Source organism: Thunnus albacares, chromosome 19 (assembly GCF_914725855.1).
Source record: "Thunnus albacares chromosome 19, fThuAlb1.1, whole genome shotgun sequence".
NCBI lineage: Eukaryota > Metazoa > Chordata > Actinopteri > Scombriformes > Scombridae > Thunnus > Thunnus albacares.
The window spans coordinates 17,340,126-17,365,986 of record NC_058124.1 but is presented as its reverse complement, the minus strand read 5'-3'; the positions used below and the strand labels follow the sequence as shown (position 1 = coordinate 17,365,986).

Here is a 25,861-nt window from a genome sequence, read left to right as displayed (position 1 = left end):
TGTTTTAATGTAAGATGAGGTTCTACCTGCTGCCTCACACAACTTACATTAACAAGTCAACCCACTGAAAGGCAACAAATAACCTTTTATTTTCCACAATACTAATTACTGCACAGTGGCCCCAAAACTGGATCAAACTTAAGTTTTAATATGTTCTTATGACTAGATACATAATTATAATGACCACGACCACCAGAATGACACACTGGTCACAAAATGACAGACAGGGATTGTGTTTACTTGCTAAAACACAATAAAAAAAAAGCAAAGCATTTTAATAATTACACTGACGACTGTTCTTATGCATGTAAAATGTGTATTGCAGGTAAACACAACCCACTGTACTTGTATGGACGTCTTCATTAATCTTTCTTCGGGCTGTCACTTGGTGGTGCTGTTGTGTCTGGACTCGTCTCTGTAGTTGCTGCTGTTGTTGTTGTTTGCTCAGCTTTAGAGGCTCCTGCTGAGGCTGAAGCTTCACTAACTTGACTCACAGAGTCTATACCGGCCTCGGCTTCCACTGCTACCTCAGACACTGCCTTCACAACAGCTTCGTCCTCCTCAGCAGGTTCTGAAACATCTGCAGCCGCCTGCTGCCGCCTTTGTGCTTTCAACTGCCGCTGATAACTTGCAGAGGGGTCTTCATACGGCACCAGTGACATGGGGACGCGAACTGTGTCCATTCCATTAACCTGGAAGATAAGATGGAAATTAGTCTGTTTTTTTTGTTAAAACAACAGTCAGCCCCACCTTCTGTTATGCAAGCTTTTGTCATTAATGCAAATAGTTTGAATGAGGAGGAAAACAGGAAGGAACAGAGATTAACTTCAGTCAAATGTGACATGAACAGGTGCTTTTATGGGCATAGTGGAAAAACAAATTCCACAGTAACTCTCCAGAAAGCGTTCTTTATTATTAATACAGTGTGTTTATTTTTCAACATACAGCACCTATATGTAATAAGATCTTAAACACTTTTTAAACACTAAAAACAAACAAAAAAAAACCTTCAAAAAAAGGAAATCTACAGTGCTTGAGAGAAAAATTATGTTTATGATGTTCTGAAAAAGAAAATGACAAATTCATCATCTTATCTTACCGTAACTTCACACCAGTAGTCACCCAAGTCCGTGATTGGCTCAAATGGAAGTTTCAACGCATGAGGTGGCACAACAACTCCCAACTGAGGAAAAGTCACATTCAATTAAACAATTAACTTAATGTTGACAATTCTCAGTGTTTTGACTGGATACTTTAATGTTATTTAGCAAAAACAAGGAGGAAAATAAACATAAGAACATTGAGCCAAAAGCAACTGTACCTTCTTGAGAAGCTGCCTGCAGACGACTTCTTTAGTGAGCTTGAATTCATCAGAAGGCATTTTGTTGATATTCAGCTTGGAACGTTTAAGGAACTCCACTGTCTTTAAAACACAAGGAAACATTTGTTAAAAACACTGACGACAGCTGTTAAGACTTAAAAAATTCAGTGCTTTCAAATATCTTCAGTAGATGAACGTGGCATTCATGTGGCGTTGGAATAATCAGAAAAATTAGTTCCCGATTGGGAAAATTCACATGAACACCCCCTCAAGTCTGAATAACAACTCGGAAAGTCTGCGACAATTTTGCTACACAACTTGCCAAAAGTTGACATCATATACACAGAAACATGGCGGACAAAAGCAAATCTTTGGTTGATGGCAAGAAACGTTTTATTAATTCATGTATTGTGTATGAATTTTTTGCTCACATGTGATTTGTAATGTGGTATTAGGTTGTAACCGTTAGCTGTTGTCCACATAGAGTGACCTGGATTAGTTAGAAAAGTTATTTATTAGCATTAACTTTGATAACAAGTCAGATAAAGCAATATCTTAGTAGTTTTAGGGAATGTACTGGTACAGCAGCAAGTCTGGGACAAAATACAACACATCTTCTTTGTAGCGTCTATGTTGTTTCCACGTTACGACTTAAAAGCTCATGAACACACCAAAGTCAGAAGAATGACTTCCCAACTCAGGAAATAGGACAATCTGAGGAGCACTTGAATGCAGCATAAGACTTACCAGTTGTCCAGTGCGGGTTTGGATTCTTTCCTCTGGTTTCCCTTCGCGCAAAAGCTGAAGGTAAAAAGACGACAATGATCAGTTGATCAACAACTATCGAATAAGTGAAGGGAAATAAATGAAAGTATTAAAGTACAATACACACTCTTAACTCCTCAGCAAACATCTGTTTGTTGTCTGGTGATGGATACACTGCGAGGCCTTGGGCCAGCAGCTTATTTCTGCCAACAGACTTTTTGACAAACACAGTATCTCCTCGTCCACCGAGCTCTGTCAGAACAAACAAAGAAACAGTTATTTTTTAAAATGTAAAGAGTTTTATTGGTGCAAAGAAAAGTTTTTTTTGACACTTTGTGATACATCAGAAATCATAAATCTGAGGTTTACATGATCTATTATGAGAGTTGGACATACTCACTTGGTACAGTCTGGGTTAGGATGAGCTCCATCTTCTCCTTGGCAGCATGGTTAGTGTTTTCAACCAGCTTGTAGATTCTGTGTCTTCGAGGGTGAAGCCTCGGCGGGCTGCCTACTTTAGACAAGGGGACCTGCCACCAGCGCTCCACAATAACTGTGTTCTATGGGAACATCAAGCACACGGATATACTCTTAAAAAACTTCTATGTCTGCCACAATGTCAATGTGAAGAACACTCAGCTTTACACAAATGTATTGTAATCTGTGCAAATATTCAGTATCTTTTATATGAGAGTACAACTGTTTTGATTTTTGTTATGATTCTCTGGAAAAAACACAAGTGAGGATGTTATGAGGTAAATCGGTATGTTTTATTCGACTGAGCTGTTTATGTTTTTTCCCCACTCATAGTGACCGCTTACTGTTTTTAAACATTTCATTTACAAAAATCTTACAGCAAAGACAGGTTTAAAATAAATTAGGTTTCAGACATGCTCAGAAAGTAGTTTTTCTTAAAGAGCATTAAGGGTTGTGTTAACAGACGCACAAGTTTCAACTTAAATTAAAGATGTATGTATCATCTGAATGCAAATGAATCAAACATAATGCTGTGAAAGGAACAAACTGGTGCAAGTGAAGGGTTTCATTGATAAGTTGAACAACAATGTTTGATAATTGATAGTTTTTTTTAGATGGAAGAATGTTCCAGGTTTTCTCTGTCTTTCTTTTTAATCATTAAAAATTGAATATCTTTGAGTTTTTGGGGCTGTTGGTCAGACAAACCAAGTCAAGTCTTTGGCTGTGAGGAGATATGATGGGTCTTTTTCTCTTTTTTAGTTGAAAAGATTAACGAAAATATAATTGACATACTTAATAATGGAAATAATCCTTAATTGCATCTCTAATAACAACATTAGAACTATTAGCCTATTCGAAGGGTCTAATGCATGGGCGGATTAACCTTATATGGGGCGAAAGTTTGTTGTTGGGCCCCTAATGACCTCCACTACATATGATAGTGCTCTAGAGCTGAGATGATTAGATGATTAATCAGTTGACATAAAATTAATTGGCAACAAGTTTGATGACTGATTAATTGTTTATGTCCTTTTTTAATGCAAAAATGCCCAAAATTCTCTGATAACAGCTTCTCAATTTTTCAGTTTTCTGAGTTTTCCATGATTATAAACTCAACATCTTTGGGTTTCTGACTGTTGGTCAGACAAAACAAGTCATCTGAATATGTTAACTTGGGCTTCAGGGAATAATGATCAGCATTTTTGACATTTTATAAACGGAATATCTGATTGTTAAAGAAGATAATAGCAGCCTTACAGTACTCCTATGAAGGAATAATACTACATTGCCCTCAGTTTTCTGTGTGTAATTTGATGAATCACAACTTTACAACAAATGAGCTCAATATAAACAATTAATGTCTTAAAACTAGATCTTGACTCAGTCACTTTTCAAGACCAGGACCACGAGATGGAGGAGCTCACAAAGTTGATATTGTAGTTCAGTGGCGCAAATTTCTCACTAACTTTCAATTAATCAAATGAAGTCAATACAAATGATACATATGGAGTAAACCTGCACTTTTGGGGCCCCTGGGCAGTTGCCTGTTTTGCTGGTTTGGTAATCCAACCTTGGTCTAATGCAGTGGTGTGTGGAGATTAGATTAGATTAGATATGGATGGATGGATGAGTGGATGGAATAATTTATTAATCCCAAAGGCAGCTGCTTGACATAAATCAAAATACAAAAATAATGAGGTAGGTAAAAGAAACAAATGCAATTAAAGATTAAATTATATACAATAACTAAATAGACTCACTTACATATAAAAAATAGATATAACCATAACTATAATATAATATTTGCAAGACTATAATGTTGTTTATAGTAACAAAACAAACACGGAAATAATCAATTAAAAACTCCAAACTATAAGTATGACCATTAGTTGAAATATAATCTTTTTCCAAAGTCATTTTTATAGACAGAGAAACAATCTGTTGATGTTGTGATAGGCATATAAAAATGTTTACTTCATTCATTTAATTTAGACCAAGCTATAGCTGTACGACACGTTTCTGTAAGCAGCTTCGTGCTCAGTAACGTGGGTCAAAGCTGTTTAAAACACTGACAGCTAGTATTAATATTCAGTTAAAAGGCTCAGAGAGACACTGACCTGCGCAGGAGTCACAGAGAAGCTCCTGACAGCAGGCTGACTGAGCAGCTCCTGAAGGACACGGCGGCCTGAACTCCACATCTTCACTCAGCTGACAGCCGCTAAATATCCAAATCACACTAAAGTCTCCAAAACGATCCACAAACAGCCTCTGCAAACATCAATTTACCCCCTAATCATTGTTCATTGGAGCAGGTAAAGTCAAAGCTAACATGCTCCAGTTACGGATGGGTCCTATTGAAAAGACTAACGTCTGAGTGACGTCAGCTAGCTGTAATAGTAGTCCCGGAAAAAGCCTGAATGGAAAAAGTCCTCCCGCCTTGTAAAAAAATATAAAAATCTACAGATTAACTTCTTCTAAACTAACATCATTCAGCTCCAGATGGATAAATTAATAAGAATTCTCAAGCTTTTCAATTTTATAGAAGAGCCTTCCCTTTTTGTTTGATTTATTTATTTAATATTGTCCAATAAACTGTCCCACTGATAAGTGCTTTGCATCATTGTGGGAGTAATTCATCAATAAAGTTGATCGTTGTTACAATAAAAGATAACTTCGTTATCTTTGGTTCTGCCTTTTATCCATGCTATTTATTTATTTTCTTTATTGTTAAAACCGTTCCTGTCACAAACTCAGCGGCGTCAGAACCTTATTCTGCAAGTGACCATTAAAAAAAATCATAAAACAGAGACAAAAATCAGTTGAACTTTATTTTATTCAAGTCCTTACATCAAGCCTGAATCATGTTCATCTCATTTAACTGTCAGTCAGCAGTGGCAACACAACAATTCACAAAACACTAAACTAACGGAACATATTGTTTCCTTATACTTATATAATCAAATCATGCAAACAATCATCGACTTTTATGTTCAAGCAACGCTGCACAATCCATTGTTATTTTTACAACATCTTTAATAGTGCAATCAACACTATTCCACTGCAATAAAACATCTCTCTCTCACACACACACACTCGCACACACACACACACATACACATAGCAGAGCAGAATATAACACATAGGCCTACTATATAGAACCAATTTACAATGTATTCTTCATCTCAGCTCTGAGAGCTCAATATTACTTGCCTCTAAATAATCTTTTTCATCTTATCTTCTTTTGGCTCGGATGTTAACTATTTGGCTTTGATGTCAACATGCAGGAAGCCTGTGGTGTGACAGTGCTGTTGAGTAAAAGTAGTGTGATGTTTCAACGACTCTTAATTTTACTACATTGGCCCAAGTGTTAAATTAAGATGGGAGATGCTGCCACAAGATGTAACCTCAAGCGCAACATAAAATAATTTGTAAAGAAAAAAGTGAAGTAAGCAACCTCTCTTCAAGCATTTAGCCTAAAGGAAGATTGTAGAAAGAGAACTGCTTAGATCATTTTCCTGCAGCTGCCTACAGCTTTTATAACTACCTTACAACTATAAAAACCACAACCAATAATAAAAAAAATCATCCTCAGCAGCAGGAGCAGAATCAGTATCATCACTGTCAAAACGTTTCACTCCTGTCAAAACCTTTGTACAGGTAAAACTCCTTCGATATTTGAGGACATGAACCAGGATTTAAATCACACATCACCGGCAGCAGCGCCTCCCTGAGACTCGCCTATCGCACCGTAGAAAGAGCCGCGGTTGGGTGACAACCTGTGTCTCGCACTTACATACTTGCAGCAGGCCACCAAAATGAAGCAGCCGCCGCAGAGAAACGATAGAGCCAAAGTGACCCACAAAATAGTGGTGACGACAAACGCAAACTGAAAGGCAGTCTTCTGGCAGTACCGAGTTGCTCCAGGTGAGTAGTCGGGAGGATACACACTATAAACCCAGTAGGTGCCTACAAGGGACAGAAAGAGACAAAACAGAAGATTAGAGCTGAAACCTCACAATGAAATGAATTTAAAGACCCTGAAAACATATATTTTTTTGTTTTTTGGAGTGATTTTGGTAATTTGGCGGCTGAAGTGAGTGCGGCTCTGTGGGGAAAACGTGATGTCATACTTCTCTGCACCAATCAGGATTGAGCGCAACTTTTAATCTGATTACAGATAGTGGTTGTTTGGTTACTATTAATCGAATCTGATCAAACCACATCCACACAGTGCTAGTGAAGCTGATTAACTGAGTTTAAGAAGACTTTATCTATAAAGATTTTTTTTCTGTCCTGGCTTTAAACTTAACTTCTACTTAAAATTTGAAAATTGAGGTTTTTAGGGACTATTATAAGTATGTTAACCATCAAACCAACACTGAATTGTGGCCTAAACACAAATGGAAAATCCACAAACAATATTAAAAGCAAGTATTCAGATCATCATGCAAAAGCAGCAACACTGCTATATAAAAATACACCATTACAGGTTAAAATCCTATATTGAAAATGTCTCTTTAAGTAAAAGTATCTAGGCTAAGCACTATTAACAATACTTAAAGTATCAAGAGTAATAGTACTCATATTTGCCTTATATATTATGTTAAGTAGCATTTTAGTGTTGCAGTTTGTTGAGGGAGAGCTAATTTTAACTACTTTATATACTTTTGGGTAGTTTAGCTTTATATATAAAATCTTAATCTGTAAAATAAAGGTATGAAGGCTATAGAGGTATAAAGTAGCATGAAATGTAAATAAAGGAAAGTACAAATGTCTAAAATTTGTACTCATTGTAGAGTCTAGATGGATTTATCTTAGTAAAAACATAACAGTTCCTCCTGCCCGTCTCCCACCTGCAATAAACCAGCCAAAACTGAAGAGGTGCAGGAGGGCCATGCAGGACGAGATCATGAGGCAGACGGCACCGCTCTCACAGATGCTCTGGGTGTAGGTCAGAGATAGAGAGAGGATGCTGGCCGCTCCCAGTACTAACAGATAGATGGGAACGTTGGGCTGCACAGGGCAGCGGCCCATATTTGTGGCCCCTACAATGCAGAACAACAATATGAATGCAAGATGCAATCGTGAATGACGATGATGAAAAATAAGGAAAAATCTACAATATATTACATAATTGATGTAAAAAGTAAACCTACCCACACCAATGGCTGCAATCATAAGCATCCACCAAATAATATTCACCACAACTACAAGAAAGGAAAAGGAGGAAGGTTAAGGATTATTATAACAGTAAAAGAGATCAAATAAGACAAAAAGAAGGCATGAATGTGTTGGAGGAAAGACGTCTCACTAATTGATGAAATCGTCGCGGCGCTTTGAGACTTGAAATCCATCTGTGGAGATGTGTTCATATCTACAGCAGAGGAAGAAGAAGTCAAAGATAATAAAGCATCAGGAGGAGGAGGAGGAGGAGCTGCAGCAAGGAGTGTTATACTGTACCTGTCCAGCTCTGAATGGAGACGCTTCACTGCCTTAATTTGTCTTCTGTCTTTCAGGTTTCACTTAATAAGTGCTGAACCAGGCATGAGTCGGCGTTAATCAAGCATCAACTTTGTTAACATCCTCTTCGGTTTTCGCAGGAAGTTGTGACATTTTGTTTCCGGCCAAAACATTTCAACAAGTGTGTTGCAATCAACGCTCTTTGTGTTTAACTAAGAGGATATAATGCTATTATATAACAACAATAATGTTTGTCCTTGTCAGAGAAGCAATTAGAAAATAAAAGCCGAGTGCAGCTGAAAATAATACAAGAATATTGTCATGGTTCTGTCCCAGTCTGGTTCTGTGTCCCTCCACCTGTCCGCCAGATACCCTCGGACTTTTTCTCTGTTTGCTTAACTTGACTGAGTAGCAGTAGGCCCTTAAAGTTGATATTAGCAATTTATACACCAGGCAGTTCATTCCACGTCTTTTGTATTTGCATTCAGGGCTTTTAGAAGACGTTCTTTGGCATTTGTTTCTTTAGGTTTGAGTGATTTGCTGTTTCAACCTCTGTGCACCATATTTGAGGAGCTGCATCATCATGAGATTATAGATAAGAGTTTGCAGCTTGTGGTGAGGTTGTGTGTTTAAGTCATGTGTTCTTGAACTAGTTTATGTGTGATGATCTATTATGATGAGGATTGTGTTGTTGCTGCTGCTCTGAGTTTTCCTCCTGCGTCTCTGTACTGCTTTTCCCTCCACACCTGCCCTGCATTAACCGCATTAGCTCTGCCCTACTCCATGTGTCTTCCCAGCCAATCAGCTCCCAGCCTGCCTCTGTGTCTTGCCACCTGTTCCTTGTTGTTTCATTAGTTCAGTTTGTATTTAAGTCCTGGTTTTCAGTTCAGTCTTGTTGGCTCCTTTGTTCTTCACTGCTCTGTTTGTTCTGTTTTGCTATGCCTGCACATCTGGATCTTTATTAAAGGGACATTCTTCAGTTCATACTGGCTGCTGCGTCCTGCATTTGTGTCCATCTCCTGCTACTCTTCCTGACAAATATACATATTACATCTTTAAATAACATTCAATATTCCAATATTTTTCTAATTTCTCTTTCCTTTTGACAGAACTGAGCAGATGTTTGCATGTTTTAATGGTAACATCACTTACTAGTTTTATAGTCTTATGCTATAGTATGATGCTGTTTATGGCTGATGAGTGAAAGTGACATAAAAATTAAAAGATTTGAAGAATTATTGATCTATATTTGATGTTTAGCAGATAAAAGTGTGTTTTAAACAGATATGGTAGCCCTGATGGCCCATTCACCACATGGTCTGAAGAGTTTGAGTTTGCAGCATTAATCAAAACAGTCTGATGGCATAAGACTGCAAACTTGTGGTGATCTGGTCTTTCAGCAATTCAGTATTGCACTACTCTAAAGGTGGGGAACTTGCAAAAGACACACCAGAAGAACAGTTAAAATCAATGCAGCAGAGGCCAAAATAGTCTGGTTCCTCACCCCCAGTTTGTAATACAGGCTTTCTGTTAAAAATTTGAAGTGTCAAACCCAAGCTGAGAAAGCCCAGATGACATAATCAGGGGTTGTTTTTTTCAGACACAATACTGTAGAGCTCTTCAAGAGTCACAGAAGACATGATGTGTAAACTGATCTTGATGTGCCTCTTTAAAAGTAATGAAAGTGATGAAAAAGTGAGTTAAATCTTAAAAAGTAAAAAAAAAAAAACTCTGAATGTGGCTCTGTTTCCCTGCAAATCTAGAGAAACAGCAGTGTAATAGTTGCAGTGGGATTGTGATGCAAAGGTTTACAAACTGACATTCACCATCACCTCCCACCCCAACACGCCACCACAGGATTTTACTTCCAACGCAACCTGACGCCACGCGGCCCTGCAGCAACACTGCCACCCTGTGACAATGAAACGTGAAAGTTTAAATCTCAAACACAACTCCTGACAGCCATGCAAAGAGACACAGAACCACAAAAACAAAACAAGTGTTTGGAGCTTTCTATCAGGTGTTAGTGGAATGGTTATTGTTGTTATTTATTCTGGCTTTATTTTCACAGTTTCTAAATTATCTGACTGGTGATGTATATTCATAAAACGTGTGAAAACACCAAAAACTCCACATGTTGCCATTGCTGATTTTTTTATGACATTTATTTTGTTCCCAGTATCTTTGGTGAATGACACAATCAGAAGTTTCATCCGAGGTGTAATTTTAATCATGTTTGTTTCACTATTGAACTTGAGCAGCAGCTGTAGTGACGTCTCATTGATTGTACAGTCATTGACTAATCTACTCTTCCCTCACAACAAGTACGTGTGCTTGATTTTTGGCTCAGGCATCAACAGTAAAACCTTTGATCATCTTCTTTTTCAGTAAGGAAATCGTATATTTCAAACTTGCCTTGCTGGGAACTCTGTTAAAGGCCTGTCCTCTCTTTATCTCATCTTTAAGCTGGAACTCAATGATCATTTGAATCATAGGAGCAGAAGGGAAGTCCATACATATGATTCCAAAACGCTGGTTCAGGTCCGTCTTGGCCCTCAGGTAGTTGTACAGCTGCGTGTTGATGCGCTGAGCGACGGCTCTTGGGTACGCGAACACACCGGCTCCGCTGCTGTAGGTGAGGAAGATCTGGGCCATGTTTCCTGTGGGTGCAGCCTCCAGGTGCTCATACGCGCTCTGCCATTTCTTCTCCACGTGCAGCAGTGTGGGAACCTGGGAGTCAATCATGATTTCAAGAGTCATAAATTATCCTATTGATTACATAGGAAGACAACGGCAGACTGATACAGGACTACATACAGAAGATAATAAACACTATGAGCATCAATTATGGGAAACATTCACTATTCTTAGCTGTACTTGCTTAACTGATAAAGAGACAAGTAACTTGATTGTACTAAAGTGAGTGTAGTAGTGTCAAACCTGTGTTTTTCTGTGTTATTAAGATGAAATGTGGTTCTATATGTATTTCAGAGTGGATGGATGCATTTTGTTTGTTTAATATCAGAACCTCAATAAAAGACTAAGAGATAAGAGTCATAACTGTTTGTCATACCCTCCAGTCGTCAGATATATCCAGGGAACCATAGCGCATCCCCAAGTCTGGCCCAGAAAAGTCTTGCAGGACGATGAGTTTCCCTCGGACCTCGCCCATGGTGGGCACCAGCCGACTGTGCCATAGCAGGTCCCAGTGGACGTAGCGGTGGATGTAGTCCACCACAGCCCCGTAGATGTCATACGTCTCACTGAACTCCTCCTTCAGGCGCATCAGCACGGTCTCACTTGGATGCTTGCTCAGGAAGTCAGCCACACCCACCAGCACGTGGCCGAAGTGAGCCCGCTGGTAGGACACCCCGTGGTGGATGGTCAGGTTCCCCTTGACGTGACGCACACGGATGTCCAGGAAGCGGACACCAGCACGGAGCTGGGACTCCAGGCTCCAGGTCTGGCACTCAGCATAGATGCCGCCGTACAGGGCCATGGTGTTGTGGGTCCCAGGCATGGTGATCTCAGACAGCGGCTGGTCATCAGGGATGCTGGCCATCCAGGACGGGTTGAGGAACTCCGGGTTGGGTGTGTCATCATAGTCAGGTCTCTGAGTGGCACCGTAACTCATACCAGTGACTCTAAAACATGAGATTTGTCAGAGATGTAGATTATCTAACAAAGATACTTCAGAGGGTTTCCAGGTTCCCATAAGTGTTTTGTAGTTCATGATGTTGGATATTTTTAAGCCCTTTAAGACTATAACTATGAAGTTAAAGTTAAATTAAAATCACAATCAGTCATATCGTTTTGCAGTAAATCAAGTCGAAATTTCTGCACTCACTTGGTTTGAATTACGTGTTGGATTTCTCAGTTATTACTTGCACAGTAAAAAAATATTACAAATGATGGTGTGATATAAAACCTATGGAAGCCCATTTCCGCCAATGTGATGAAAAAAAAGATCCTGTAAGTCGTTATAATGAGAAACTTTCTCAAAATAATGACTTAGTATCTCAAACTAATGAGCTAGTAATAATTATTCAATTACTCAATATTTTGCGAAATTTCTTATTATTTTGAGATATTAAGTCATTATTTTGAGATACCAAGTGATTATTTTGAGAAGGTTTGTCGTTATATTGACTTATATGATGTTTTTTTTTTTATCACATTGGCCGAAATGGGCTTCCATAAAAACCTATACTGTTAAGATGATCTGTAATCAGTTTTTAATATACTCACCCCACAAGCACCATTAGCTCCATTAACATGTTCTGCATCTTCACCGGCCCTCGTCCGATGCCTCTCATCATGTCTGACTTTTCAGTTCTGGTGACAGGGTCTGTAAGTTAGGGGCAAAGATGAAAAAAATACAACTGAGGTCAACAATTACTTGCGTGTAATCAAAGTGGATAACAGATAGGCCGGTATGATAATCATTTAATTAGCCAGAGCAACAAAGAATCAATAGATCTATTAATAAACTGTCAGTAAAGTGAGTCAACAGACCAGAGCAAGCAATCCATCCTGACCTCTAATGATGTAAAAGCCAATTTTACATTTGGAGATCATTACTCTAAGACTGTAAATAAACTGTACTGTACTCAGGACAAAGATTATTCTGGTGAATCTCACTTGCTTCTAAATTTTGATCATTCTAGGAACACATGCAGTAAATATTGTTCAGTCTCTTGCTGTCATCTAAGTATATTTTCTGCTCAGCTTTATTTCACCAGCAAGCCAACATGCACCTGCACATAACTTTAAAAAAAACAAACAAACAAAAAACACTTTCCCCTCATAAATTCATGTCAGCTCATGAAGCACAAACAACCAGTGGAAACAATTCGATCCCGGTCCAGGCCGAGGTCGACCTCAGCTCACCCCTCCGGGCCATTTCAATAGCAGGCTTAACCTTTATAATCCCAAAACTGAACTAAACCATCCAGTGCTGCAGTGTGAAACCTGCTGATGTGTTGATGTGCTGCTCTCACTCATACCTGAAACCAGCAGGTGTTGGTCCTCCGTCCGGTCTGGGTGCCTGAGGACGACGGACAGAGAGAGGGACAGAAAGAGCGGAGTGGAGGGTCAGAGACAAAATGACAGAGTCAGTGTGTTGACCCGGGATGTTATGTTGGAAATACCACGCAGCGGCAGGCAGCTGAGCTCTACGCTCTACACTGTGTTTGTGTGTGTGTGTGTGTGTGCATGTGTGTGTGTGTGTGTGTGTGTTTGTTAGGGTGGGAGGTGTGGGAGGGGTATTCATCTGATCACATCTCTCACTTATTGTGGTTCAGAAACTCGTGAAAAATCAAGTCAAGGAATTTTAAAAACAGAAATCTGGTCAGTAGATTGAAATTCTTGATTATTTTGACTCAGATTCTTCTTGTGACAATAGCACTGGGAAGTTTTTCCATGTGCATCAACTACAGCTGACTGTTTTCCCACCGTGTTTCTTATCAATGAGTAAAAACCAAAGAAAGCACAGTATTGATAGAGAGGGTAAATATTTGAAAAAAAAAAAAAAAAACCAATAGAGAACTTTGGTGGTAGTGACATAAGAAGTCAGTATAATAATAATAAGAATATTTATATCAAGAATATTTCTGCATACAACAGACTATTTTAAGAATAAATTAATTATAAATATAATAAATTGTAGAACATTTGACTGGAGATGGTTCTAATTAAATTACTGTAGGTGGACAAAATAACGCCCAGCATTGAGAATATCAAGCATCCAACATGAAAGGTTTAATATTTAATTTCTCTGTAATGAAGTTAGTCGTAAAGTTTACAGAAAGATTAAATTATGTCTGAGGAGTAAAATGGGTGGGTGGAGGGTTATTAAAATGGGTAAAATGAATAACAGTAACACTGTTCCACCAGGAAACAAACCAAGACCAGCCCCCCCCCCCCCCCCCCCCCTTTACCCATTTTCCCAATTTTTTCAGGTAATACCCCCCATTATCCATTCTACCTATTAACCACCCCCATTATACCACCCAGTTTCTTCTTCTGACACTGGGGTGTTTTTCTATGTGCATCAATTGCAGCTGCATGTTTTCCCACTGTGTTTCTTATCAGTGAGTAAAAACCAAAAAATAGCACAGTATTGATAGGAAGGGTAAATATTTGAAAGAAAAAAAAAACAATAAAGAGAACTTTGGTGGTAGTGACAAAAGAAGTCAATATAATATGGCTTTCAAGAATATTTCTGCATACAACAGACTATTTTAAGAATAAATTAATTATAAGTATAATAAATTGTAGAAGGTTTGACTTGAGATGGTTCCAATTAAATTACAGTAGGTGGACAAAATAATAGAAACACCCAGCACAGAGAATATCAAGGTAAACGTATAAAGGTTTAATATTTAATTTCTCTGTAATGATGTTTATAAGTAAGTCCTACAGAAAGATTCAATTATGTTTATACCCAGCACTGGTAATATCAAGTAAAATGGGCAAGAGGTGATATTATTGGAAAAATGGATAAAATGAATAACAGTAACTCTGTTCCACCAGGAAACAAGCCGCAGTGAGTGCTGCCTTCCTGGCATTCCCCGGACAGAGTGGAGGCCACCTTACTCATTTTACCTATTTTTTGGGTAACTCCACCCCGTTACTCACCTTTTACCCACTTTACCCAGTTTCTTGTGTGTGACAATAGCATTGGGAAGTTTTTCCATGTGCATCAACTGCAGCTGAGAGTTTTCCCACTGTGTTTCTTATCAGTGAGTAAACACCAAAAATAGCACAGTATTGATAGGGAGGGTAAATATTGAAAAAAAAAAAAAAACATAGTGACATAAGAAGTCAATATAATATGGGCTTCAATAATATTTCTGCATACAATAGAATATTTCAAGAATAAATTACTTGTAAGTATAAATTGCAGACTTGACTTGAGATGGCTCACAGTTCTAATTAAATTACAGTAGGTGGACAAAATAACAGAAACAGACAGCACTGAGAATATAAAGGTAAAAGTAAAAAGGTTTAATATTTGACTTCTCTGTAATGATGTTCATAAGTAAGTTCTTAAGTGTACAGAAAGATTCAATTATGTTTATATCTGGTGCCTGAAGAGTAAAATGGGTAATGGGAGGGGGTGTATTAGGGGAAAAATGGGTAAGGTGAGTAGGGGGTGGAGGGGTTACCCATTTTACCCATCTTACCTGTTTTTCGTGCAACACCCCACCCCCTTACTCATTTTAAGAGGGTTTTTATGAGCATGAGGAAGTACAGTGTGTGCACAAAGTGTTTGCTGGAAGATGACACATACAAGATTAAGAAATGCACACCTAATTAATGGGATCATAACTAGGAGGAGCTGTAAAGTGGTTCGGGATGGAAGAGAAGGCCTACATTTTTTATAATCATGACATGCAAATACTTTTCCCAAAAAAACATTAGATAGCAACATCAGTTTGTGCTTCTTCTGTTTTGAATGTAATTTATTTGCAAGCCCTACTGCATTGCTTTTGATTATAAAGCCCACTTTTTATGTTAAACCCAATAGCAGATTTATAGCATAACAGTATTTGTGATTTCAGTCTTTATTTGATGTTTCTGTGGCTTTGCTTGGTCTTCAATTACACATATATTATCAAAAATAGGTTTCAAAGTATTGTTTAAATCGCTTTATTGTGTGACACACTGTCTGTTTTTGACCCTCACGAGCCACCATCAGCAGCACAACACACGTGATCCAGTCAGTTGACAAGGCAAAACACAGCAGTGTAGATCAGAGAAACAGGCGACATGGACCATCATCGGATTGACAGGGTGGGCCTCCTGTCTCCCCTGGAGGAGTCCAGCGCTGAGATAAGCAGAGACAGCGGCATCGTGTCCCAGAGTGCGAGCAGTTTGTCCATGGTGAGCGAGATCCTGAGCAGCGGCACCGTGTCGCAGAGCCCCAGCTTTGGCGCAGCAGCTAACGTTATCCCACAGAGCCCGAGCCTCAACGACGCGGCGGAGCCCGGGACAGACGACCAGCAAGACCCAGAGCAGGACGACGAAGTGCTGAGACACACCGCCCTCAGCTACTCCTCTTACATCAGGGCGACAGCGGGAGAAGAGGTTTGTGCTTTGCTGGCCGCCAAGAGTCATGTGAGACCAGCTACGTTAACGTTAGCTATGCTGCACACATTTGTATCACTGCAATATGCTAACAACAGTTTCAACAAAGAAGCAATGCGGTTCTGGACCAACGGTTAAGCAGAATAGTTGCTAAGCAACGCTGAGGCAACGACATGATTGGTTTTACAGCACATTATGTTGATTTACTGCTTACAGAGGATAAAAATAATTGTTTTGTAATTATAAATCCAAAGTCAAGTCTAAAAGTTTGTGTTTCGTGTCCTTAACAAGTCATTATGCACCCTCCACCAAATGTACACTATTCAAACATTGTTAAATAAAACAACACCCCTATAATTCAAAGGATACTTCACACAAGTTTACAGCTTACTTGTTATAAGCAGTGCTGTTATTTAGCCTGTGAAAACAGATGTGTGATGTCTTCTCTAGCTTTGATGGGAGCTTTCAGAAGTCTGAAAGAAGAAAAAAACCCATGATGTGGTCAGATGTATCTCCACTTGAACTTGTGGCTTTCAAACAGATGCCTGCATTACAAACCTGAGGTGTTGAATCAAACCCATTAGATGTGATATCGCACACATAAATGGTCTGAGGCAACAGAGGCAGTCAAAACAGCATCACTCTCAGCTTAATGAGGCAGATGTCTGTGTTTGTAGGTATTGATTTCTACTTGTGATAGCCCACTGACTGACATTAACTGGATATGCGTGATACCAGGCAATTTATAAAGGAGCTGAGTGAGTTAGTTGGTTCCGTAGGAAGACAAAGGCCCCTGTGTTTTGCTCCTGAGGTTCGTCCTGACATAATTTAAAGGCATTTTATTGAGTTTCAGCTGAAGCTGGTGTGAGGGATTGAATTTGAAGTATCTAGAAGTTTGAGGTTTGCTCAGTTCATTTGATTTGTTGAAGCCCCTTGAGGCAAATTTGTTATTTATGATATTTGTCTGAACTGGTCAGTAACTTTACTTTGTGTGTGTGTGTGTGTGTGTGTGTGTGTTTCTGTGTAACATTTTGTAACCTTCTCCTCTAGATCCTGTGCTTAGAGAAAAGCTTGGAAGAAATGCTGACGAGAGTAGACGAGTTTGTTGGAATGCTGGATATGGTAAGCTAGGTCACGCTATGAAACTGTAGTAGATTATGAATGTACGGTGTTAGAGCTGCAATGATAAGGCGATTAATCGATTAGTTGCCAACTTTTAAATTAATTGCCAGCTATTTTTATAATCAATTCATTGTTTTACGTCATTTTAAGAAGAAAATTGACAAATTCTCTGATTTCAGCTTCTTAAATGTGAAAATTTTCTGGTTTCTTTAGTCCTCTATTATATCTTTGGATTGTGGAATTTTTGTCTGGACAAAAAAAGACATTTTAAGTTGCATCTTTCACCATTTTCTGACATTTTATTGACCAAACAACTAATTGATTCATTGAGAGAACAGGATGCAAAATTAACTTTTTTTTGTCCACTGGACAAATGACAAGTGATTGTTCAAATTTTACCAGCCACTCTATAGACTATCATTGTTTTTTTGGCTGGTGAATGAAGCAAATCTACCACTTGAATATTAGCTGGTGGCTGGTGCTAATCTTGTGCCCTGCAACAGATTCATTAATAATGAAAATAATCATTAGCTCTATACAGTATCTAATTTTTATTGATTTACATGCATATTTCTGTCTCACATCATTTTGTGTTTCGTCTCCAGATTCGTAATGATACCTCGCAGATAGTGAGTGAAAACCTACCTCAAATCCAGCAGAAGTCGGATGAAATGAGACAAATATACAGACGAATTGATAAGTTAGAGGTAAGTGATGGTTGAAGGGATTTTTCATTGGTTTTGTATAAAATATTTTTGTATTCCGTCAGTTTGTAATTCACTCTTGCTCCAGTGACCAAAGTAGAATGGAAAAACACACTAACAAGGATTCTGAAATGAACATATGTATCATAATAAAAATGAATAATAAATACATTTGATACAGTGCTATTCAGGATGGTTTACAAGATAAAAAAGATTTAATTCAGGATGAAATCAAATAAAACCGTAAACCCTTGATGTAACATGTGATGGAGAGAGCTTTTCTTCATCATCAGTGGCAGACTATTTCCTTTTTTCTTCGAGCACTAATGGAAATAAACATCGGCCTAGTGGTGCAGTTTGTTCCTGTTTTCATATCCTAATAATATATCACACACTGACACATTAATAGTTGGTAAGTTACAGAGTGAAAACGGTTACTTTCACTTGAAGTTTTTTTTGTCATTGCCATTCTTCATCTAAGGGGATGTTTTGCTAACATTCACAATTATTTGTCACCAAAATTTTCCAGTGATGTAATATTTCTCTCTTCATTCTTTTGTCACAGTAGACCACATTGTGTTTAAAACTGACCTAGTTATAGCAAATGTAATTAACTGGAACAAGCCTTCTCAGTTGAACAATTTTCTTTACTCCCATTTAAAAAAAGATCAAACTAGAAGAATGAACTCAGTCAAGAGCAGATCTCTGCCATGTGCGGCGAACATAACAGAAACAGATTTATTCATCCTGTATTGAGTCTAACTTTAGTGGAACATAACGAATTGGGTATGGAATTAATCTGCAGATGCTCTGGTTCAAGATGAGACCAAACTTTTCTATGGATGTCAGTTTTTGAGCCACGAGAGAGGCCAAAATGTGGCCTGCAAAAGATTAGGTAAGCCTTGTTTTTAGCCTAGCAGATTGCTGGAAATGCCATGATTGCTGGAACACATGATCCCCTCCAGGCTTACACCTGGCGGAGATAATAAAAGTTAAAACCTTTAGAGATTTCGTTCAGCTCAGTCTTGGCACTGAACGAGTGCCTGGGTGGTCTTATTAAACCTTTTTGTTTTACATGTGTGTAATGTTTTATTTGGTTGGTCTGTGGTTTGAAGGTGTCATAATCTGCACAGATTGAAGAGGCAAATTTGTGATTTCAGTCTATATATAAATAAACTTGACTGGACTTGTGCCTGCAGGCTTTTGTAAAGATGGTGGGAGCCAATGTCAATGCTATGGAGGAGCAGGTCACACAGGCAGAAGGAGAACTAGGAACATTACCGGGTGCTTTCAAGAAGATACTCCGAACAATGAGTGTCCCAGGCTTCTTAAATGTGAGTGTTCCTTCATGTACTTGTCATTTGTTTTGGTGTTAAATTGCTATTTCTCTGTATGAATTTCATTTGTTTTCATATCAACAACCATAATCAGTGAATTAAGGGATTGTTTTTTTTCTACTGAGGCCTGAGACCCTTCTCTCCTTAAAATCCTCCACTATGATTGCTCCTAATTCTTATAAGAGCTCCATCTCTACTAGTTTTTCACACACAGTAAATATAATCTTGAGGAGAAATTCAGGAATTACATTTATTTATGTATTTATTGGGACCATGTACAGTGTTAAACATAAATGTACCATTTAATGTACTGTACCAGAGTTAGCTTTTAGCTAATTTGCATCTGCAGTCCCTTAGGCAGGTCACAATTGAAACATATAACAGCACAATGGCAAACAGTGCATAGCAAAAAACACACAGGACACATAATACAAAATACAAAGCTACATACAATAGCACAATACAAATACACAATCATCAAATGCCTCAACACGCACTTCATTATTTTGTTTCCAGCCCATGCTATTGGACAATTAAGATATCTAATTTATGTCTTTTCACTCATAGAAACCAGCCAGCCCAAGAAGACCAGCACCACATCAGCGTCAAGAGATCCCCAGCGTGTTCCAGACAGATGATTATTTCACATCACAGCCAGAACAGTGACATAACTACAACATTTTAACAGATAACTCGGTTCTAACCTCAGAGGCCTGTTGGGTGAAACTGTAGAGGGACAACTTTTACTGCCATCCACTGCGAGAAGGATCTATTTGTGCCGCGGCCTCAACAAAGCAATAGTAGCCTTTCTGAACAAGTCACTGGAAGTCAAGTGCGTGAAGACATTCTGCATTTTTTGAGTGTCGTTCTCCTGGCAGCAACAAGCACTGAACTGTAGCAAAATGATATCTCGTTTTTTTTTCTAAAAAAAAGTGCCTAAATGGTTATTTCTGTCCATCTTGTTTTCACTAATTGTGAAGAAAACAATGTAAGATGTTAGATTTGTAACAAGTCAGAAGGACAAAATCATCCCACCTGCCAATAGGACACTGAAAAGAAGGTACGATAAGAGGAGTTGTAAAGATCTTCAGATGTATTACGTGACGATCAACCCAGCTTTTTTTTATTTTATTTTATATATCACATTCCTGTTATTCGTGTTTGTAAAGACCTGCACGCTGTTATGGATTAATCTGTATTTTTAATGTCTAATCAGTCACCCCAAGCAATATTGATCTTACCCAATTAAGTATTTAAAGTCTTCCATTTCCAAATATTCAATGTATTTCTAGCCTGATGTTATGGGCTACATATTTGAAGGCACCTTTCTTTTTTAAAAGCAAAAAAAAGCACAGTTGAGTTGTGTTTGGCCTGGTGTTGAAGCTGTGATTGAGTTTTGTAACAACAGTCGGAGGAACCTTGAAGACAACTGGACCTTAGATATGTGATGTAGCCCTTGCCCTTCAAACAAAGTTAAATCAATAATGGTCACAGCTATGATTCATTATTTGCCAAAAATAGTTAGAAATAAATATGTTTCAGTTACAGGTTAATTTTAGTCACATTTTTAAAATAATAAAGATTTATTTGAGACAAGTGTTTTGTTGAATGTCGCATGATTAGTTTTTTCCTCCCCCTTCAATTATGGCCATAATGGTTTTTAGTTTTAGTTTTTCTTTCGTACAAATATTATTAGACCTGTAGTCCTGAGTTCAGTCTTTCAGGCAGCTTTCCCTTCTGCGTACAAATCCCGGCCGGAAGATCTCCTGACAGCCTGAACTCAGGGATAAAATACCAAGAATTCTGAGCTTTCATTGGTCGGCCTCCAGGTGACGTCATACGTTTGTCATAACTCGGAGGAAGCGGGAACGCTCATCAGCTTCGAGGATTTGACTCCACGCTGGCTCGTACGCTAATTGAAAAAGTAAGCTAAAACTTACATGGTAAAGTACTCTTTTTGAGCTAAGTGCCTCTCGAAGATGATGACTTGCCGAATTGTATCAACGCGGGCTTGTTCGGGATGAGTATAACGAAGATAAATTAAGAGACAAAGAATAGTTAAACGGTTCCGGGAAATCTGTGTGCTAACGGTAACTGTTAGCCATAAGTTGGGTGACTGGACAACTTGTGGCTCCCGGTGTTGTCCAGTGGACAGTTTGGGGTTGTTTCCAGCTTTCTGTTGCGGTCTTTCTTTATCTCTAAATGTAGTAGTTAACACCCACAAGCCCCCTCAGGCTATGATGACTCTAAATCAGGGTTAATTTCTACCTTGGCCCCCGTAAACATTAAAAAAACGTTGACGTGAAAACAACGTTAAAGTTGCACGTCGAGCTGCCGAGACTAGTTTCATTAAACATATTCAGCGATATAAGGTTGATTTTTTTTTTTTTCGTGTTGTCACAGGTTTAGTGTTTGTTATCGTTGTAACCCATGGAGAAGTTGGATATTAGCAGAAATAAAACATGTAACTAACTATATCCACAAGCAAGAAAGGCTACTAACAGTTCATTTGTGAAATAAAACACATGATTGTGGCCTAAATTATTTGTTTGATTACTTTCACTGTAGACCATTAATCTAATAACATGTCTTAATGTTTCCCATACTTGAAATTTACTTGGATGGACTAGTTTTTTGTATTTCTCTTTCTGTCAAAGTCTGAGTATATCCACTGACTTGGAAGTTTTCCATAATTATGCACAAGTATGAGTTGTATTGTCCTTTCTGTGCATTATAATTTCGAAATCAACACGGTCAACTTGTCCCTCATGTATTCATTAACTGTGATGAGTGTGAACTGTGTGTGAGTACTAATCATGGGGTCAAAATAGATAATATGAGGGTTGGTGGATGCTCATTAAGGAAAACTGCAGCTGAATAGACTTTTTAGTATCTTGCAATTAAGAAATAATTTCGTGGCTTCATCTACAAAAATTCATATTTGGTCGTGTTTTTAATGGATTCAATCAAACTAGACCATTATGAGCTTATAACAACTGTAATGTTGTTTAGAATCGTGTAACTCGGTCCTAATTAGTGTACGCCTTTCTTTTCTGTAGCTTTTTAGTAGATAAAAACATGCTGCCTTCCTAGATGAAAGTGACCTCCTTCCATTCATCCATATACAGTCTTTATTAATGTGATCAGTCATGGGTTGCAGTGACCAGCCTGCAATCTACTACAACTGACTGCCATGTAACAAAGAGACTATTTTTTTCTCTCCTTTACAGATCCACAGCTGCACACATGGCTTGTGAGAAAGAAATATGGCAGAAAATCGGAGAAGGCTTCGTACAAGAATATTACAACCAGTTTGACAATACCAACAGGGTGGGACTGGGTAACCTATATGTAAGTTTGTTCAGTTATGATTACAATTTAAATATGCTACAACATCAACACTGACGTTTGCTGAAAACTAAATCTCATCTTACTTGACATTTGCTGTTGAAATTACTTTTGTAAATGATGCATGATAGATTAAATTGTGTGCTAGTATCTGATGTAAAGAAAAATATTTTTTTTCTTAGTCTGCTGACGCCTGCTTGACGTGGGAAGGATCACCCTTTCAGGGGAGGGAAGCCATAACTGGCAAACTAGCAGTACGTATCTCTTCTGACTGGAGCTATTTACTGGCAGCTTCCAGTCCATCCATTTTTTTATTCCTTGTACCTTTTTAAGTGCCTACATTTGTGCATATACTGATCATTAATGTTTCTCACTTTGCTGAATTGAACAGCTCCCCTCTTCTGTTTAGGATATCAGAGCTGCAACAATTAGTCGATTATTTATTTAGTCGATCAACAGAAAATTATTCTATTTTGATAATTGATTAATAATTTTGGTAATTTTTTTTAAGCAAAAATGCCAAACATTTGCTTGTTGCAGCTTCTCAAATGTGAGATTTTGAAGCTTGTACAGTGCTGCTTGAAAGTTTGTGAACCCTTTAGAATTTTCCCTATTTATGCATAAATATGACCTAAAATGTAATCACATTTCCATGCAAGTCCTAAAACTAGATAAAGGGACATCAATTAAACAAATGAGTCAAAAACCTTACACTTTTTTATTTATTTATTGAGGAAAATTATTCAAAGTTACATATACATATGTGCATGGCAAAAGTATGTGAACCTCTAGGATTATCACTTCATTTGAAGGGGAAATTACAGTCGGGTGTTTCAGTCAATGGGATGACAATCATGTGTGAGTCTGGGAGGTCCTGCCTTATTTAAAGAAGAGAAATCTGGGTCTTAACTATCAAAGTCTGAGCTTCACAACACAGGTTTGTGAAAGTGTGTCATTGCTCAAACAAAGGAGATTTCTGAGGACCTTAGAAGAAGAGTTGTTTATGTTCAGCAAGCTGGAAAGGGTTACAAAACCATTTCTAAAGAGTTTAGACTCCACCAGTTGATTGTCAGGCAGATTGTGTACAAATAGAAGACATCCAACACCATCGTTACCCTCCCCAGGAGTGGTTGAATAACAAAGATAACACCAAGAGCAGGTGTATAATACTCCAGGAGGTCATAAGGGACCCCAGGGCAACGTCCAGGAAACTAAAGGTCTCTCTTGCAGTGACTACAGTCAATGTTCTTGAGTCCACCATCAGGAAAACATTGAACATCAATGGTGTGCATGGCAGAGTTGCAATGAAAAAGCCACTTCTCCCCCAAAAGAATATTGCTGCCGTCTAAGGTTTGCTAAAGATCACAAGGTTAAGCCGGGACGGGTTTGGAAAAATGTGTGGATGGTTGAGACCAATGAGGCAATGAGCAAACACTGCATTCCAGCATAAGAACCTTCACCCATCTGTGAAACACGGTGGTGGTGGTAGTATCATGGTTTGGGCTGCTTTGCTGCCTGTGAACCAGGACAGCTTGCAATCATTGATAGAGCTATGAGTTCTGAGATGTACCAGCAAATTCTACAGGAAAATGTCAAGGTATCTGTCTGTGAACTGAAGCTCAACAGAAAGTGGGTCATGCAGTAAGACAACGACCCTAAACACACAAGTCGTTCTTCCAAAGAATGGTTAAAGCAGAAGAAAGTTAATGTTTTGTAATGGCTGAGTCAAAGTCCCGACCTTAATCCTATAGAATTGCTGTGGAAGGACCTGAAGCATGCAGTTCATGCAAAGAAGTCCATCAACATCCCCAAGTTGAGACTGTTCTGTAAGGACGAATCCAAGCCGATGTGCAGGGCTGATAAATAGTAACTGGAAATATTTGGTTGACATTATCGCTGCAAAAGGGGGTCACACCAGTTACTGAAGGGTTCGCATACTTTTGCCTCCCACAAATATGTAAGATTGGATAATTTTTCACAATAAATAAATGAAAAAGTTTAATGTTTTTGTCTCATTTGTTTAATTGGGTTCCCTTTATCTAGTTTAAGGACTTGTGTAAAAATCTGATCATGTTTTAGGTCATATTTATGCAAAAATAGAGAAAATTCAAAAGGGTTCACAAACTTTTAAGCAGCACTGTATGTGTGGCACATGATAGTAAACTGAATATGTTTGGATTTTGGACAGTTGAACAGACAAAACAAAAAATCTTGGGCTCTAAGAAATTATACACAATGAATCGAGAAAATAATCTGCAGACTAATCCATCATGAAAATAATTGTATGTTGCAGCACTATAGCATATTAATAGTGATTCATTACGATTGGTAGTTTTGTTGTACGCTCCAATGATTGTATTGTTTCCAATCTACAGAACTTGCCTTTCAAACGCATTAAGCACATTATCACAGAACAAGATTTCCAACCCACGATAGACAGCTGCATCCTCATCATGGTGTTCGGACAGTTACAGGTAAGCTGATAAGATTTTCTATTTATAACATGCAAATTTATCAACCGCTCAACTGCATGTTATATCAGTTGCCCTGCGCACTTGCTCCACCTGAATCACTGTTGTGTTTTTGTTGTATGAATTTTAAAATTGAGCAAGGTTTTTGTCTCCTTAAACAGCCTGATTGTCTTTGTTTTATCATGAGTATTGCATGTATGGCAAAAATAAAACCCTATGTGATGTATGTACAATAAATGTTTGCCCTAGTTGACCATTTGTATTATGTCATCAAATTGCTCACAAATATTTCCCCAATTTTTTTGCGACAGGTTGATGACGATCCACCAATGGCCTTCCATCAAGTGTTCATGCTTAAGTCCCAAAACTGCGCATGGGCTTGCACGAATGACGTGTTCCGGTTGGGGATACATAACATACCGGTGTAGCGGTCCAACTTTGTCGACTCACACAAACACTAACATCTGGCTGTGCATGAGTGCGGTGGTGAAGATGTCATTGTGGACAACGCAAGGGAATTGTATACAAGGTTCCTCTGTGTTTACAGCACATTTATCCTCTGCTATTTTACACAGCAGATGTCATGTGTCAAATTACATTCCTGTCAAATAAAAGAATTTATCAGAATACTTGTCTGCTTTGTCAAACATCTGTATTTTTTTTTACTCTCCCCCCCTTCCCAACGACTGCAGTATGATGACTAATATTGTAAGTTAAGTGAATAGTATGATGACTAATAGTGAAAGTTAAGTGAGTAGGTTATAA

At 38.3% G+C, this 25,861-nt stretch overlaps 5 protein-coding genes across 5 annotated transcripts; 2 read left to right on the top strand and 3 right to left on the bottom strand.

Moving 5' to 3' along the window:
• Positions 1-65: 65 nt before the first annotated feature.
• mrpl9 (mitochondrial ribosomal protein L9) lies at positions 66-4,954 on the bottom strand. The gene is made up of 7 exons (XM_044335609.1): positions 4,681-4,954; positions 2,487-2,646; positions 2,214-2,338; positions 2,069-2,122; positions 1,322-1,423; positions 1,100-1,183; positions 66-692 (listed from the first exon to the last, which is right to left on the bottom strand). Exons 1-7 carry the CDS (start codon positions 4,759-4,761, stop codon positions 363-365), a joined length of 936 nt encoding a protein of 311 aa, XP_044191544.1. The 5' UTR covers positions 4,762-4,954; the 3' UTR covers positions 66-362.
• A 424-nt stretch (positions 4,955-5,378) lies between these two features.
• LOC122969836 (transmembrane protein 272-like) lies at positions 5,379-8,115 on the bottom strand. Its single transcript, XM_044335838.1, has 6 exons — positions 8,024-8,115; positions 7,875-7,937; positions 7,720-7,770; positions 7,417-7,608; positions 6,080-6,529; positions 5,379-6,009 (listed from the first exon to the last, which is right to left on the bottom strand). Exons 2-5 carry the CDS (start codon positions 7,933-7,935, stop codon positions 6,264-6,266), a joined length of 570 nt encoding a protein of 189 aa, XP_044191773.1. The 5' UTR covers positions 7,936-7,937; positions 8,024-8,115; the 3' UTR covers positions 5,379-6,009; positions 6,080-6,263.
• Positions 8,116-10,170: 2,055 nt separating this feature from the next.
• On the bottom strand, positions 10,171-13,237 carry si:dkey-266f7.9 (uncharacterized protein LOC100006223 homolog). Its single transcript, XM_044334906.1, has 4 exons — positions 13,030-13,237; positions 12,272-12,371; positions 11,097-11,667; positions 10,171-10,753 (listed from the first exon to the last, which is right to left on the bottom strand). The coding sequence occupies exons 2-4, from the start codon at positions 12,340-12,342 to the stop codon at positions 10,370-10,372; spliced, it is 1,026 nt and encodes a 341-aa protein (XP_044190841.1). The 5' UTR covers positions 12,343-12,371; positions 13,030-13,237; the 3' UTR covers positions 10,171-10,369.
• A 2,194-nt stretch (positions 13,238-15,431) lies between these two features.
• bloc1s4 (biogenesis of lysosomal organelles complex-1, subunit 4, cappuccino) lies at positions 15,432-20,874 on the top strand. The gene is made up of 5 exons (XM_044334907.1): positions 15,432-16,114; positions 17,165-17,236; positions 17,842-17,943; positions 19,140-19,274; positions 19,845-20,874. Exons 1-5 carry the CDS (start codon positions 15,797-15,799, stop codon positions 19,941-19,943), a joined length of 726 nt encoding a protein of 241 aa, XP_044190842.1. The 5' UTR covers positions 15,432-15,796; the 3' UTR covers positions 19,944-20,874.
• A 219-nt stretch (positions 20,875-21,093) lies between these two features.
• On the top strand, positions 21,094-25,723 carry LOC122969314 (nuclear transport factor 2-like). The gene is made up of 5 exons (XM_044334908.1): positions 21,094-21,201; positions 22,508-22,628; positions 22,808-22,879; positions 25,001-25,099; positions 25,408-25,723. The coding sequence occupies exons 2-5, from the start codon at positions 22,524-22,526 to the stop codon at positions 25,522-25,524; spliced, it is 393 nt and encodes a 130-aa protein (XP_044190843.1). The 5' UTR covers positions 21,094-21,201; positions 22,508-22,523; the 3' UTR covers positions 25,525-25,723.
• The last annotated feature ends 138 nt before the right edge of the window (positions 25,724-25,861 follow it).